Source organism: Urocampus carinirostris, chromosome 10 (genome assembly GCF_059441175.1).
Source record: "Urocampus carinirostris isolate Australia breed hairy pipefish chromosome 10, RoL_Ucar_1.0, whole genome shotgun sequence".
Classification (NCBI taxonomy): Eukaryota; Metazoa; Chordata; class Actinopteri; order Syngnathiformes; family Syngnathidae; genus Urocampus; species Urocampus carinirostris.
This window is the reverse complement of record NC_142358.1, coordinates 18665505-18681770: the sequence shown is the minus strand read 5'-3', so window position 1 is coordinate 18681770 and position 16266 is coordinate 18665505. Positions and strand designations below refer to the sequence as shown.

The window sequence follows — 16266 nt, the reverse complement described above, 5'->3', positions numbered from 1 at the left end:
CCTTGAAATGGTTCAGTCCATTTGATTCCTAGCACCACTTATATGCCCTTTTCACTTGGCATAGCGACAGAGTCTGTGGCGGCCATTTAATTGATGAAAATAGCATTTTAAAACAAAATATTTTAATTAAAATGTTATCATAATTAAATGTTATATCACTCTCAGTATAGTGAAAAACATATTTTTAACCAGCGAGACACTCTGGGTGTTCAGCACCCCCTAAGCTTTCGACCTAAAATCACCCCTTTGAACAACATCAGTCATATGAAATTTTCTTTTTTAATCACTAGATGTCACTGTACTGTGTAGTGCAACCAGATACACGAACTGAAAATCACGTAAGAATTCAAACTACTACGACTCACATAAAGCACAATTTTTCCTTTTTTTTTTGCGCACGGCCTTTTACCAGGTTTTGGGGGTTTTCGGGTACCTGTAGGAGCTAATTGGAAGACAAATATGTAATTTCCCTCTAGTTGGGGTTCATGTAATTTAAAACAAAAATGTCTCAACCTATGAGTATTTTAAAAGAAAAGCACATTTATATGATAATCCATTCCCATTAAAGGGCAAACTTGAGCTTGTATGACACGGTGAGTTGGTTCAAGTGTAAAACTGCATTCACTCATCTGTTAAAATAAACCAGTTGTCACATTTAATACCAAACAAAGCTAAACGTTTGGAGTTAACATTCTTTTACTGATCCAGTCCCAGAAACTGACACCCTCTGCGTTTTGTCATCGGTCTTGTTTCCCCTTGGATAAGCCAGGCCCATTTAAACGCAGGCTGACCAAACAGAGTGTAGCACAAAAACCACATTTTCGTTGAACTATGAGGATACTTTGGGATTTGTGTGGGTAAAGGTGTTCTTTTGAAAAATAAATGTCAAGGTTGTGAAGTTGATTCATCCAAACGAAGGATTACCAACCTCTTTGAGGCTCAGAGTTACTTTTTTAAAAGTGATTGGGAGGAAATGTTACTCGCTCGACATGCATTCCCAAAATAAATTGTTATTATTATGTTGTTACTACTGTATTAATATATTATCACCAGATTTTAAATGTTATAGGTTAAAATAGGCACAGTCAACTATTAAACACCATGCCGTTATTTACTAAATTTCTTAGAAAATCACAATGACTTATGATAGATTTTGAGAACCAGTCCACTGGCTACTAACGTGGTCTATGGGGGCTACCTGGTGCCCGTTGGCACCACGTTGGAGAACCATGATCTAATAAATAACTACTGAATAATTGGCAGAACATTCGATTACCTCAAATACTTTGTCATGTGATATAAAACAAACTCTATAGCAGAAACTTGGAGGGAATGTATTAATATTAAAATGTAAAATATAAATGAAAATGAACATTTGGAGCATTTTAAGTAACAATTTCCTTAATTTATTATCATATTTTATCTTTTTATTTAAAAAAACACACCGTAATTTTAAAATACGTAGGTTTGTTTCTTATTCAAGTAAGAATACCTTAAATATAAGTATATAAAAATATCTTTATTTTCTTAATAATAATACTTTCAAGAATAATGCTCTAAACTAGTATTTCTTTACTATATTTTACCTTGTTTTCTACCAAAATACACACATACTTCGCAATTATTTTACTATTTGTCTAGATTCTTTTTTCACAGTGAAATTTTAAAAAAGTTTTCTTAAATATTACACTCATCATTGTGCTCAAAATATAGAATAGACTGACAGTAAAATTATTATTTAAAAAATATATTTTGAATATGTAGGTTTTTTTGGAATAACTATGTATTTTTATTTTGAATTAGTAGTTTTTTCTTTAAATAACAATGTATTTTTAATGATACACTTTAAATTAGTATTTTTTTCTTACTGTGTTTTATCATGTTTTCCAGTACTATGCAAACTTACTTTACAACACTTATATTATAGATATATTATATTATTTTCTCCATTCTTGTAAGAAAAAGTACACTTGAAATAAATATTACATTCCTCATTTCAATATATTTTTGATTTCATTTTACACACACACAAAAAAGGATAAAATAAGCAAGAATGTCAGATGTGATATTTAATTTTCAAGCATATTTATTTTTTCTTGGGGAAAAACAACTTTTAAAATGAAAAAAAAATACTTTCCAGTTTTTGATTATTATTTTTACTGGAAAAATGAGAAATATCATTCTTAAAAACATTTCGTCTAAGGGTACAAGTTGGGTTTGGGTTTTTTTTTCAGTAAAAATATTTTTAGTAATGTTCATGGATTTAATTAATTATTTTTCTTGGGCCGATAGTCCTGTGTGGGTGGTTAATAACAGGACTTTTTAAAGTATTTTTAAACTTAAAGGGACATAGTGAATTATTTTGCGCCTTGTTCAAACTATCGTGATATTTGTTTTAAAATACTGATGGTTCAAGAATTTTTTATGTATTTAACATAACATAAAACTCACCTAAAGGGGCCAGACATGACTGCCCGCCATCTTGCTGTTACAAGTATCCCCATGAACCAAAAACCTTTTGAGAGGCTGGTCGCTTGAACTCTCCGTAGTTAGTATTCTTCGTTGTGCTCTGTAGCACTCGTATTCGGTTACACAAGGTTTTCCTGAGACATTATTGTATCATACACCGGGAATTGATGTGTTGTTTTATCTAATAGTTATTTGCACTTGATTTGGTCCAAAGCATATTTGTAAAAATATATCAGTTGAGTGAATAAAGGAAAATTGCTCTTATTATTTTTTTCCTAGAAGTCAATTTAGGCCACTTTGGCTAAAGGCTAAAGACGTTGCCTGTATAATAGCGAGTAGTATTGCTAAAAAAGCGTTTAGCATCAATCTTCCCAATTCCAGAAATTGAAAGATTATTATTATTTTAAGTAGTCAGAACATATTTAGCTTTAGCAATCAGCTGTTATCTATAGTATCTGTAACGTAATTGCTTTAGGGGTCGCATCACTTAAGCAGCTGACACTGAAACTAGCTGTATTAGCATTAGCAACTAGCATTAACGGCATCAGAATCTGGCGTTACTCAATGAAAAACAGTGGATGATTGAAAACAAATGCATAACAAATGACTTCTTATTTTCAGTATTTTTCTTTGTTTTCGGGCTGTCGTCAGCCTGCACTGAGCACATATTTGGCTTTACCCATTAACTGTTAGCTTTAGTATTGTCTAGCATTGCATTAGGTGTTGCTAGCTGCGGCAAGCGCAAAATAGGAAACGAGTATCAGCAGCTTCTTTCGTTTTTAACAATTTTTTAGACCAGCCCTCGGATTGCAGTCCCTTTTTATATTTCACTCCCTGTGCATTTGACACTGACACCCCTGCATTACAACACAGTGACATCTAGCGGTCAAATATTTCACAGTTTCCTTGTAAAATAGCTGCTAATGTTTGGATGGAATAGTTACAAGGCGTATTTAAAGGGACACGGTGTATTAATTAGCGCTTTCTGGTGATAAAAATAAGATCACCTATAAAAATAAAAAGACAATATCAATTTGAATCATGAAAAAAAAATTTTTGCTCTTTTTCTTATAGTTTTTCTTTTGTTTCCTTTCATTTTCCTTCTTGCTCTTTACTTTTCCTTTTTTTGTACTTTTTTCATTTTGTTTTCCATTTTCCCATTTTTCTTACTTTTTTCTTCTTCGTTTTTCTTTATCTTTTTTATTTTTTTCATCTCTTCTTTTTTCCGTCATTGTTTATTTTATTTTATTTTTCTTGCTGTTTTCGATTTTTCACTTTTTCTTTTAAATCTCCTTTCCTTTTTCTCTTTGCCTTTTTCTTATCAGTTTTTCTGTTTGCTTTATTTTCCATTGTTTTCCCTTGTTCTTTATTTTTATTTTTTATTTTATTTAACTCCTTCCCTATCATTCATGAAAGGCTGGGCAAAAAAAAGGGAAAACTGTGAATTTTTCTGTGGATTGTTATTTTTTGTCATGCTTTTTAGCACTCGTTTTTTTTTTCACTACGCTCATCTAGTGGTCAAATAGACACTTTCACTTTAAGTGTTTTAGAACTTAGGCTTATCTTAACTGCCATTAAAATCATACATGCTGGGCTGGCCAATATTTTGTACGGATTGCTAAGCAACCGAACAGTACGCATCCTGTGTTCCTGTATCTTTGTCGCCGCGTGAAGAGCTTCAGATCCCTGCGATATTGCAAAACATTTGACTTTGTCCTTTTGCTTTTTCATTTAGCCCACCCGGTGCGTCGGCGGATCTCGCTGTGGGGTTGCGGCGCAGTAGCACTTGCTGTCTGGCTTTTATCCCTGGCCTTGGCCGCCCCCCCATCTTTCTACACGCGTTACGTGGACCTTCGGCCCAGCGGCATTGATCTGGTGGTCTGCGAGGAATTCTGGCCCGAAAACGGAAACTTGCGACTGTTGTACTCTTGCTTCATCCTGGTGGCCTCCTACATGATCCCGCTGCTCTCCGTCAGCATCTCGTACTGCGCCATTAGCGTGAGCCTCAAGCGCTATTCGGTTCCTGGGGAGCAAGCCAGCAGGAGGCAACACTGGAAGCAGAAGCGGAGGAAAACCTTCTCCTTGCTGGTGGCTTCGGTGCTGGCGTTCGCTCTGTGTTGGTTGCCTCTTCAGGTGAGATGAAGGAAAAACAATTCTCCATCAGTTTTGCTTCACATCTTGCCTATTTACACTCCATGTAGCCCATTTAAAGGCATATTACTGATGTCAAACTCCAGTGATGGGCGCTAAGTTTCGTGTCTGGAGAAGCACAGTCAGATTTACAAAGAAATGAAACTACATCTCAATGAAATAGCATACAAAAAAGTATTCTATTGTTAATAAATCTAAACTATAGTAGACACTCCAAATAAAGAGAGAAGCCATCTATGGATTTTAACTTGCAAGGACAGGGAAAGAAGTCTTCAGATGAGAAAGTCCAACCCGTTCTAAGGGCTCTCCCCTGAGTCCTTTCTTTGTATTAAATCTTTTGAGTTACAAAAGTAGATCCACCCTAAAGAGTGTGGCTATCAAAGAACAGAAACCTGAAAGACAGATCGAGACAAGGATCTCATAGTCAAAATAACAAACAACAGTGCGCAATAATTGTCAAAATAAGAAAATTCTATGGATTCTCCTTTTGCAGGTGTCCAATATTAAATGTATCAATTGTTGTGCCTCTTATAAATGTCGTTTGTGTACTGCTCCTTTAGAATAGCATTGATAGTTTAGTATAGAAGCCCACGAGGACCTTATTTAATTTAATAAAATAATCTTTTGACTAATAAAAAGGTCCTTAAAATGAACATTCAACTAATAAAACATCCTTTAAAAGAAAATTCAATTAATAAAAACACCCTTTTAAAATGAAAAATCTTTAGCTAAACACTTTGATTAAAATGTGATCCTGATTCAGTTTAACATAATAGCCATCGTTTTATTTTCTAAAAAAATCATTTTTTAACAAAGTACGTTTTTCTTTCCAAAGATTCCTTTTTCCTAATGTCCTTTTGCACTTCTGAACGCTGTTTTGGCAAATGCTGTTTTGCCGAAGCCTGATTTGCCACATAAAGTTTAGAATTTTGCGAGAGTTTGCATGTTCTCCCTGTGCTTGCATGTATTTCCTCACCAATTTCCTCCCACATCCCAAAGAAATTGTCTGGTCCAAATTGCCCCTAGGTGTGAATGTGTGTTGTCTGTCTCTGTGCCCTGCGACTGGCTGGCCACCAGTTCTAGATCAGTCCCCTGCCCACTGCCCGAAGATAGCTGGAATTGATGGGTGGACTCTCGCTGTCAATCAAACTTGGTTGGCGAGACCTGGGCTTGATCTGTAAGATCAATTATTTTTCCTGTACATTGGTCATGCCTGTCCTGCCCTGTAGGCGGCACATTCTACAATTCACAGAAAAACTGCAATCAGAAGTAAACGAAAATAGCTAACTTAGCATGTGTTTCTGCAGCTTTTGTGACTTTAGCGCATAACATGATATTTTCGTAATTTTTTTTTCTAATGCTTGGGATAATTGTTGCTACTCTGAAAACCCAAATCGATGACAGCATTATACATACTACACAAACAATTAAGCACCGTATGCATGTTATATTTTACATGCATACGGTGCTGATCGTTCACACTTATCGGTCACAGTTTGAGATTCCACGTGAAGCACACAGATTTTGGGTGCTGTCTGCTGGAACAGCCACGAATTTGCTAGCATATTAGGTGAATATTCCGGGGAGAATGTCAGAAGAGGGTTTACTGTAAGTTACTCATAAATGTTCATTATTTTTGTTGACACGAATGCCTCCTGAAGAATGATGTTGTGACATCTACGCCATCCAGAAATATCCACATTCAATGTCAGAAGGATCTGTGATTGTGTATGACCTTGAAAATATAATATAAGTACTATTACGTATATTACCATTTTTTTAATGTGGCAATTAACTCCTCAGACTGAAAGATGCAGTAAAACAGTGGTACAATTTCAAATACACTTTGGTGCATAGATGGACATCATTATGTCATTTGAACAGTATTGTTGGTTACTTTTACAAATACTCAGGTGTTTAAAATACTGGTACATTATTCCACATATGGGTGGGAGTACAACTTTTCCTTATGTTAAACTCTTAACAGTATTATTATCGGATTACTTAATTCTATTAAGAATAAAATATAGCATAATCTTGAATTTAACTTGTAAACATTTTGTTCATTACAGCTTCTCTACAATGTACACTTTATATCACTATTGTGTCCATGCTTGAATGTCGCCATGACCATCTTTTTGAAAATTAAGCTCTAAAAACATTTTAATCCGAGAGTTATTTTCTCTTAATCAATGGCGTATGGTTATTTTTCGACTAGATGACTTGTTAGGATATCTAAAAACCTCTCATGCATAAAACAATGAATTCTTCTTCAGGTTCATGAGAATTATGATGTGGACTGGAAAACATCCATCAATTAATTGAAATATCCATTTTTTAGGTCCAACTCATTGAATAAACAACTATTTGCAGAGTTAACATTCTACTAGCAAAGTTCAGTGAGTTGACTTTCAAACATGCACTCAAGCATTTGTTTCAAAACCCTTTGAAGTATGTACCGTGAGGTTGGCATGGAGCAGTGGAGAAATGTTCGTCTAGCAACAGTCATTGTAATTTTTTTTTTTTTATCTGATTAATGCACAAGTCTGTATGAATACGGGAGATTATTTTTCCTTGAGTCAACTCAGATATTGTTATAATAGTATTATAAACTTAAATAATAATAGTGTCCCTTCCTCCCAAATCAATGACAACTGCAAACAGTCAAGTCATTCATCCATCCATCCATCCATCCATCCATCGCTTATTCTCAGTAGGGTCGGAAGGGTGCTGGAGCCCATCGCAGCTGTCTTCGGGCAGTGGGCAGGGGACACCTTGGACTGGTTGCCAGCCAGTTGCCGGGCACACAGAGACGGACAACTCACTCGCTCATTCACACCTAGGGACAATTTGGACTAGCCAAATAACCTGACAAGCATCTTTTTGGAATGTAGGAGGAAACCGGAGTGCCCGGAGGAAACCCACGTAAATTGTACGAAAATAATGGATGGATATTGATAAATTGTCTTTAAATTCAAACTAAAGAGATATTCTTCGGTAATCACAATCTAGACCTGGCTGTTAAAATGGGCTTTGTTGCTATAGACAATGTATCAGAAATACATTTTTAGGAGTTACAATAGACAGTAAATTAAACTGGAAAACACACATCAGACACATACAAACTAAGGTATCTAAAAGCCCCCAAAATGATGTCATTGTCAAGAAACGGGCGGGGGAGCAAGAAGTCGGAACTCATTTGCGTAGACGATCTGTCACTTTAATTGAGAACGAAAAGTTGTCCAACACACAAACGGACCAAAAACAAAACAAAGCAGGTTCAAAGGCAGGCAAAATTACAATCTAGGCACTACTCTGATCAAACAGGCATGAACAGGTTTTCAACATGGTAAAGCAATGATCTGGCCACTGGCAGTCCCAAAAGGAGCGTTTCAGTACTCCAAAAGCAATCAGTCCAATGCTTCTCAGCCGGTGTCAAGGGGCGGGGCCAGCTGTACGCCATGACAACCGTGCGGGACATGAGAGTAATGCCACAATGTTAAAATAAATTACACCCCAAATATTATAAAGGGCTTATTTTCAAACCACTTACACCCCACATTCATATTTTCTCTTTTATCTAGTCTTTCAAACGATCCCTGGGATCGCTTACAAAAAGACCACCAATATCATCATTGAATCTCCAAAGTTGTGACTTTGAAATAGGTGACTTATTCGTAACATTAAGTTTAGCATTTACAATTGTGGCGATATTAATAATTCAGCCAAAGAGGCAATTAATTTTATTTTATTACACACTAAAATACGTGTTATCAGTTTGACACTTTTTATGAAAGGAGGTAAAAGCGCCTCACTTTATTTCCAAATAATACTTTGTACATATGGAATCCTTTTGTTGCTTGAATTTCGGGTGATGAGAATTCTGGTAGAATCAAAGGCTGGAGATCATCTACTTCTCTAAAATTGTATTAATAGCTAAATTTTGATACAAACAAAGGATAAATTCTGGGAATGGTGTGCAAGTGATATATGAAGCAAGCTTTTTATCCTTTTTTTTTTGATACGTTGAAAACCCACTCTTGAAGTCCTGAGTTGGTTTTTATCATTTGATTAATATTCTGCTATCAGCTATTTTGACAGCTGTTTTTTTCATTCTTGATAAATATCAGCCATTCCAACAGCTCGCCCGTGTGGCTTCTGTGATTTCGTGGTCGTTGGACTTATTTACATTAAGCGTTCCAAAAGTTAGCACAACAATGTTAAATTATGGCTTGAAACACTTTTTGCATATAGCACAGCCTTCAATTGCTTGACTTGCTGTTAGCATGGCTATACTATCATTAATTCTCGTGTCAGGGGCTGAGGAGTGCGCCAAATTAAAATAATCGGTCTCAATGTCGCCCTCTGTCATGAGGTGAGAGAATTTCATGCCTCACTCGGCATCTTCAGACGTACTGTAATATGTTATATACTAGTTGTATTGATAATACTCATAATATAATGTGAAAATTCTGTGATTTAGAAAAATAAAATCCCAAAATTGCAAAGTTAAATGAGAAAAACCAAAGGCTGTGCCTCAACTGTCTGCCCCTCACTGCATGACTTCAGATGACATTATTAGAGAGCCTCATCATTCTCACCATTCAGATATTATGTCCACAATGAGCCAAGCAAAGGAGCAGATTATCAACAGACACAGCAAGATGCTCATGTCTTCCTCGAGCACAATTTGTGCCAAATGGGTTATGCTAACCACCCGGGGCTTTGCAAAGAAACTACTCCTATTCCCTCCCAACTGTCGCTTTTATGATGTAAACCTGCAGAGCTTTGGACAATCAAATGCAGATTACCATACGATTTGTACAATATACCTATTTCATCCGATCTCATAAAATAAGATGGTTGCGTTTCGGTTATTGCCTTGGAATGAACCCAACACCGTTTGATATATAAATATCAGAGATGTGACTCCTGGACAAATAAAATTTAGCTTATTCGATGCCGCCTTGTCACAAAGAAGAGTTCCCAGTAATGCATTCTGTTTTAGTGAGTTTATTGATTTTTTTTTGGACATAAAATATTTTGTTTATGCCCTTATATGATCTCTGAACTCAATCACCACCTGTCCTCTTAAACGGATGATGGAAATTTGATGTTTAAAACATCAATGGCACTGACATGGGTGCATGGGTGTTCAAATCCAGGGACATATACTGAAAAACAAAGATTGACAGGTTATCTTTGATATTTTTGATTTTCACACTAAAAAAATAAAGAAATCGTAATTTATTTTTATATTAACAACAGGTTGAACACAATAAATGCCAAAAGTCCCTCAAGAAAAAAAGATTGCAAATACAGTCTAAATATGATCTATAATTAACTGGTGAAACTGAAACCTAGCTTTTGGAAACAAGGCAAAAATGTTTGGAACATGGAGACTAACTGGGAAAAATATTGGCAAACCAGGCCCGTGCAGCATCTGCTTCTAGGCTCATTCCTATATTAGTGTCCCCAATCGGGTTACTTGTCACAGACCCAAAGAGAATTTGTGATACCTTCTCCAATTTCTATGCATTACTTTATTCTTTTGAGATGCAGTCAAACAATTTGCAATCACCTAATGATCTAGACAGTTTGTTGTACCCCCAAGTGGAAGTAAATGCCTCTAGCTTTCTGGGCATCCCGATATCAATCACTGAGATACTTGAAGCTATAAGGTCCATGCAAAGCTGTAGAACACCTGGCCCAGACGGTTTTTCTGCAGACCTTCTCTTCTAGCTCTAATTCTAGCAATCGTGTTTAGTTATGCTTTTCAAAGGGAACATTTGCCTGCAACTTTTTCTGAAGAAATATTTAACTACTCTTCAAAAAAGACCAGGACCCCCTTCTCAAATATTTTAACTAAAGTTCTCATTTTTCGCCTTCAGAAAGTCATCCCTATACTTATAGACTGATAGCGAATAACATTCTGATGTCTCACCGCATGTACTTCTTCTGGACCTGAATGAGTATTCGGACTTTGAAAAAATAGAGCTGAATAGAAGCAATGCAGTTGAGGACATTTGTTACAAAGTTTAAAAATAAAGAAAAACTCAGAATGCACTCATGACCAGTCGATGGGAAGCCCCCTCCCACCTATGGAAAGGGGTGCGCTCCACCCAAAGGGCATCGAAATCTATTAGCCACAGTTCAAAAAGGAAAGGGGTGTGGATTTGCAAAATAGAACAAAAAACTTCAACAGGCAAGGAAAGGACTCACATCTTATTCAAGAGGCCTTTGGTTGCAGCTGTATTTTGAAGATCTTATGATAAAATAAGGTCAAACTTATTGGAAGACCATTGCTGGGAAAGTACTGATATGAAAGGATACAGCAAGTAAATACGTCATTCAAATATGTGGATGAACATAAGTGCATTTATAACAATTCAATGAGTAATATTGTTAATAAAGTAATGCTGTGAAGATTAAACAATAAACTTAATATAGCTGGAAAACTCGTGTTATGATAAAAACATACTCAATGACCTATTTTAATAATCTAAGAAGAGCCAGATGAGACCGGCTTCATTTCGGGCTCTCAATCCTTATGAAATACTACTCGTTTATTGAACATTATCTGCTCAGCATCAGACTCCGGACCAGCTGAAGTTGTTCTCTTACAAGATGCAGAGAAGGCTTTCGACCGTGTAAAGTGGAGGTATTATTTTGTTTTAGGAATTTTTTTGATATAACTTAAATTTTATATCATGGATCAAAATTCTTTATTCTTCATAGCGAGCAGAAATATTAATGGAGTGAAATCCGATTGATTTCCTTTATCTCGTGGTATCCGTCAATGAGGCCCCCTCTCACCCCTCTTATTCGCACTCGCAGTCAAACCAACAGCACTGTGGATTCGAAGCAAGGACACAGTTCATGGAATCTCCCGCTTTGGCGTTTCTAACAAATCGTCCCTTTACGCTGATGACCTTTTCCTTGACATCCAAATCCAAATACGTCGCTTCCCTTAATTTTGAGGATATTATACCATATCAAAGTAATATCTGGAACCCGGATATAAAATAAGCCTGCATAAAAAGAACACCTCCCCATTACTTAGCTGCTGAAGATGATTCTGCTGCCAAGTTACCTTTTAACAAAACGTCTAAAGTTTAGACTGAAAATATCTTGCCATAACTGTCACAAGGTTACCGACAGATTTATTCTCTTTGAACTTCAACAATGACTAGAACAATACAAATCTGACGTTACTTCACACTTCCTCTGCCCTTAATAGGCAGAGCTAACCTTATCAATATGACACGTCAAGTCAAGTCACGTGTATTTGTCTAGCCCTTAATCACAAAAATGTCACAAAGGACTGCACAGGATTGCAATTACACCATCGCCTGTGCTTGAACAAATGTGCGGGCAAGGAAAAACTCAAAACCTCAGCATGAGGAAAAAAGAAACCTTGAGAAGGGGCCTCACAAGGAGGACCAAGGTGGAATAGATTTAACATTGGGTAACAGTATAGAAACATAGTAAACATGAATAAAAGAGAACAATAGGTAACATGTTGAAATTTGTCCGGAAAGTGCATGACAGAAACAATGCCTCAAGCCTGTAAAATAGTCCTAAAAGTCCATAACAGCAACGCAGGGGTGCTGGAGCCCATCCCAGCTATCTTCGGGTAGTGGGCAGGGGACACTCTAAACTGGTTGCCAGCCAGTCGCAGGGCACACAGAGACAGACAACTCACTCGCTCATTCACACCTAGGGACAATTTGGACCAGCCATTTAACCTGACATGTATGTTTTTGGAATGTGGGAGGAAACCCACACAAGCACGGGGAAAACATGCAAACTCCACGCAAGAAGTTTTGATCTCATTATCTCAGAACTGTGCCGCACATGCGCTAACCACTGCGCTGCTGTGCTGCCCTTATTGTTTTATATTAAAGAATATTATTTTTCTATCAGTCTAATAGAGCAGGAAATTAATAATTATTCTTTAAAAAAATCACATTCCTCGTTTAATTGATTATTAAAATCGTTAGCTGCTGCCCTAGTTTTGACATCACTTATTTCAATTCTGCGTTCTTTTGTGTCGCACAAAGGTGCTGAACCTGTTGTTGGACCTGGATCCGGACTGCGACATCATAGGCAAGCGCTACATCAACGTTCTCCAAGTCTGCTGCCACCTAGTGGCAATGAGCTCGGCCTGCTACAATCCATTCATCTACGCCTCGCTGCACAGCAAGGTGCGCAAACACCTGAGAGGTTACCTGTGCCCGTGGGACAGAAGACGGATGGCGAGAAGATCCCTGTCCAGGATTTAGACCCCATTTGGTTCCATCCTCCAGAACGGAGAAAATAAGAAAGTAAATGATCTACAAAAAGGCCGGCACTTGAGTTCTTTCTTGATCTTGTGATCAAACTATGTGAGCTCCCTGCAGTGGAAATGCTTGACTTCACAAAACTGTTTTCAGTGAACTGACTGATATCAAGCTATCATCACGTGCGAGAAGACGTTCCATTCAGGCCTGAGGTTCATCACATTTCCAAGCCCAAACTTGGATTTTTATGATTTAGCTTTGCTTGTTAAATGAGCACTTTGAGGTAGATCTAAGATTGTGTTTGACACTTCTTAAAAAAAAGTAAATGCTCCTCTTAATGTATAATTAAGTTTACAATAGCCATAAGTAGTAATGCTGAAATCATTCAGGAAAAAGGAAATACATGCCATCTAATGCAGGGGTCACCAACATGGTGCTCATAGGCACTGGGTAGCCCCTTAAGCGCCCCTGAGTAGCTTCCAGACAGGTTCTGAAAATAGTTCACCATTGGGATTTGATTTCTCACTAGCATGATGTCGACTGAGCGTATTCAACCCTACTTCTAATAGATACAACGTGGTAATGACATTATAATAACACAGTAAAAAAATGATGGAATAACATTAGTAAATTGATATTTTACAAGTGTGTTTAAAATTGGTAGCTCTCCATGCTAACCAGTAGCAAAAAAGTGGCTTTCAGTTTCAAAACAGTTGCTGAACCCAGATCTAAAGTACCTCATGATGACTAGTGTTGAAGTTACAAGTGACAAAACCGTGTCAGTGTGTCATATATTTAGATTCCCTACATATTGCCTGACTAAAAGGCAGAGTACACACTTCAAAAAAAGAAAAAATCTTACCACATTCAAACAATTTGATCAGTTTTCCTGGTTATTATATACATCAGACAGGAAATATGCTTTACCCCATGCGTAAAACATATTTTAACACCACTTGGTTACCCAAAGCATTTTTTTTCCTATTCTAATACCCTAAAATATTTCATGTAATCAACCTCAAAATAGAACAAATCGTCGTACATTGCAGAGGGTAAATAATGTAATTTCATGATATTATTCCAGGCAGCACTGCAAATGAGTAGTTAGTGCGTCTGAGCCACAGTTCTGAGGTCATGGGATCAAATCCAGCTACCAGTCTTTCTGTGCGTTTTGCATGTTCTACCCGTGCTTGCGTGGGTTCCCTCTGGGTACTCCAGTTTCCTCCCACATTCCAAAAACATGCATATCAGGTTAATTAGCCGGTCCAAATTGTCCCTCGGTGTCAATGAGCATGTGAGTTGTCTGTCTTTATGTGTCCTGCGATTGGCTGGCAACCATTTCAGGGTGTCCCCTGGCCACTGCGGGAGGACACCTGGGATTGGCTCCAGCACCCCCCGCGACCCTAGTGAGGATAGGCGGCGCAGATAATGGATGGATGGATCAAGAGATCGCAGGTTCGATTCCCGGCTCCTCCGTGTTATATGTCGAAGTGTCCTTGGGCAAGACACTGAATCCCTAATGCCCCCAATAAGCAGGTTGGCGCCTTGCATGGCTGCATGGCCGCTATTGGTTTGTGAGTGTGTGTGTGAATGGGTAAGTGTGAAGCACATTGTAAAGCGCTTTGGGAGGTCTTCATTGACTTGAAAAGCGCTATATAAATGCAGACGATTTACCATGTATCTCGAGTAAGTAGGACTGTGCATCTGGAAGCTATTAAAGAAGGCATTGATGTGTATCTCTTAAAACACTATTATCAACACTACCTTTCAATCTTATATATATACCACAGTCATGTGGTTTTCGATCTTGCTAACACATTTTGCATATCAATTGTCCTTGTTTGGACATACGTTTTCGCGGGTTTCATAACTTTGTACATGGACCTTTATCGAAATTTAGGCTCAAGCCAATTACTCCCCTTTTCTTTTGATTTTACCCCTTAATCCATCAAAGTACAATCAAGCTGAGGGTAAGACAGTCCGAATCCTCCACAAAAATAGTAAAGTGGAAGAGTTGGTGATAGGAAGAAGGATTTTCACATATTCGTTTTATATCCGGGTTTTGAGGCGGTCAAAATAAAAGTTAAGCTGAACTGTTTCTTCGAAGTTTCATCACACAATTTTCTGGATACAAATGGACTAAAGAAACAATGGGATTGAGCTTTACACTCAGTCAATTCATCACAAAAGCCATATTATTTTCTGCCCTAATGTTGTAAATTATTTTGTGCTGTAGATTGCATTTTTTTCCATCATGCAACATGTTACAAGAGGACTACCTAATAAACGCAGCAAACACATCAATTGTATGCTACATGCATAGCATGACATGGACTCGATTTGACTGTTTTTTGTATGCCCTAAGACTGACTGTGTTCACCCAGCCAGGGCTAAGGCCAACTCTAGCCAAGTGGACCGGGATCGATTCTAATTTTGGAGGGAAAAAAAAAACAGACTGATGGATCTCCTGGATGCTCAATGAACGCCTGGCCTTCTCTCTGGGCTGGAATCTTGCAAAGATTGATGAGTTGTATCTGTTAAAATGAGATTATCAACACCACTTAACGACTTTGCCAACACGTTATACATGACTATAGGTTTCCTCAACTATGTCCCTGCAAAAATGGAGGTATTTAGGCTTTATTCTATTACTCCTCCATCCCCTCAGTTTTGCTCCTTATTCCAGTAGAGTGCGTTCATGATGAGGATAAGAAAGTCAAAAAAGCTGAGATGAGCAGTCTATTCAAAGTTCGAGTACCTAATATGTAGGGCACAAACTAGCTGCAGATCAAGGGCCGCCAATTCACGAGTGGGCAGTCCATTTTGACCAACAATTACTTTTATACTGGGAGGGTGGTCCTAAAGCAGAGAAAAAATTAAACAAAGAGGAAGTTCTAACAGAAGTTGATATAATGAGCTAATTTCTGGGCTTTAAAATGAAAGGATTCCAATTTTGGGGGGAAAAAACAAACCAATGGATCCTGGCCGCTCAATAAATGCCTTTTCCACTCTTCGGGCTGCAATCTTGAAATGTGTCGGGGGAAAAAAACGATTGATGAGTTGTATCTTTTAAAATAAGATTATCAACACTACTTAACAATTTTGCTAACACTATATACAAATCAGTCTGACTATAAGGTTTCATAACTTTGTCCCGGGAAATATGGAGGGATTTAGGCTTTATCCAATTACCGCCCCCTTCAGTTTTACCCCTTATCCCAGTAAAGTGCGCTCATGATAATGATAAGAAACCCTAAAAAGCTACAGAACAAGGGCCGCAAATTCACAAGTGGGCAGTCCATTTTGACAGACAATTACTTTTATACTGGGAGGGTGGTCCTAAAGCTGGGAACAAATGAAACAA

At 37.5% G+C, this 16266-nt stretch overlaps 1 protein-coding gene across 1 annotated transcript in view; it reads left to right on the top strand.

Annotated features, from left to right (window-relative positions):
- Positions 1-13252, top strand: part of LOC148358017 (prolactin-releasing peptide receptor) — a 32132-nt gene extending 18880 nt beyond the window's left edge. The window contains exons 3-4 of the mRNA XM_088345759.1: positions 4205-4602; positions 12684-13252. Coding sequence (XP_088201885.1) covers positions 4205-4602; positions 12684-12905 — 620 coding nt within the window. The 3' untranslated portion in view covers positions 12906-13252. The remainder of the gene's footprint in view (positions 1-4204; positions 4603-12683) is intronic.
- Positions 13253-16266: the final 3014 nt, after the last annotated feature.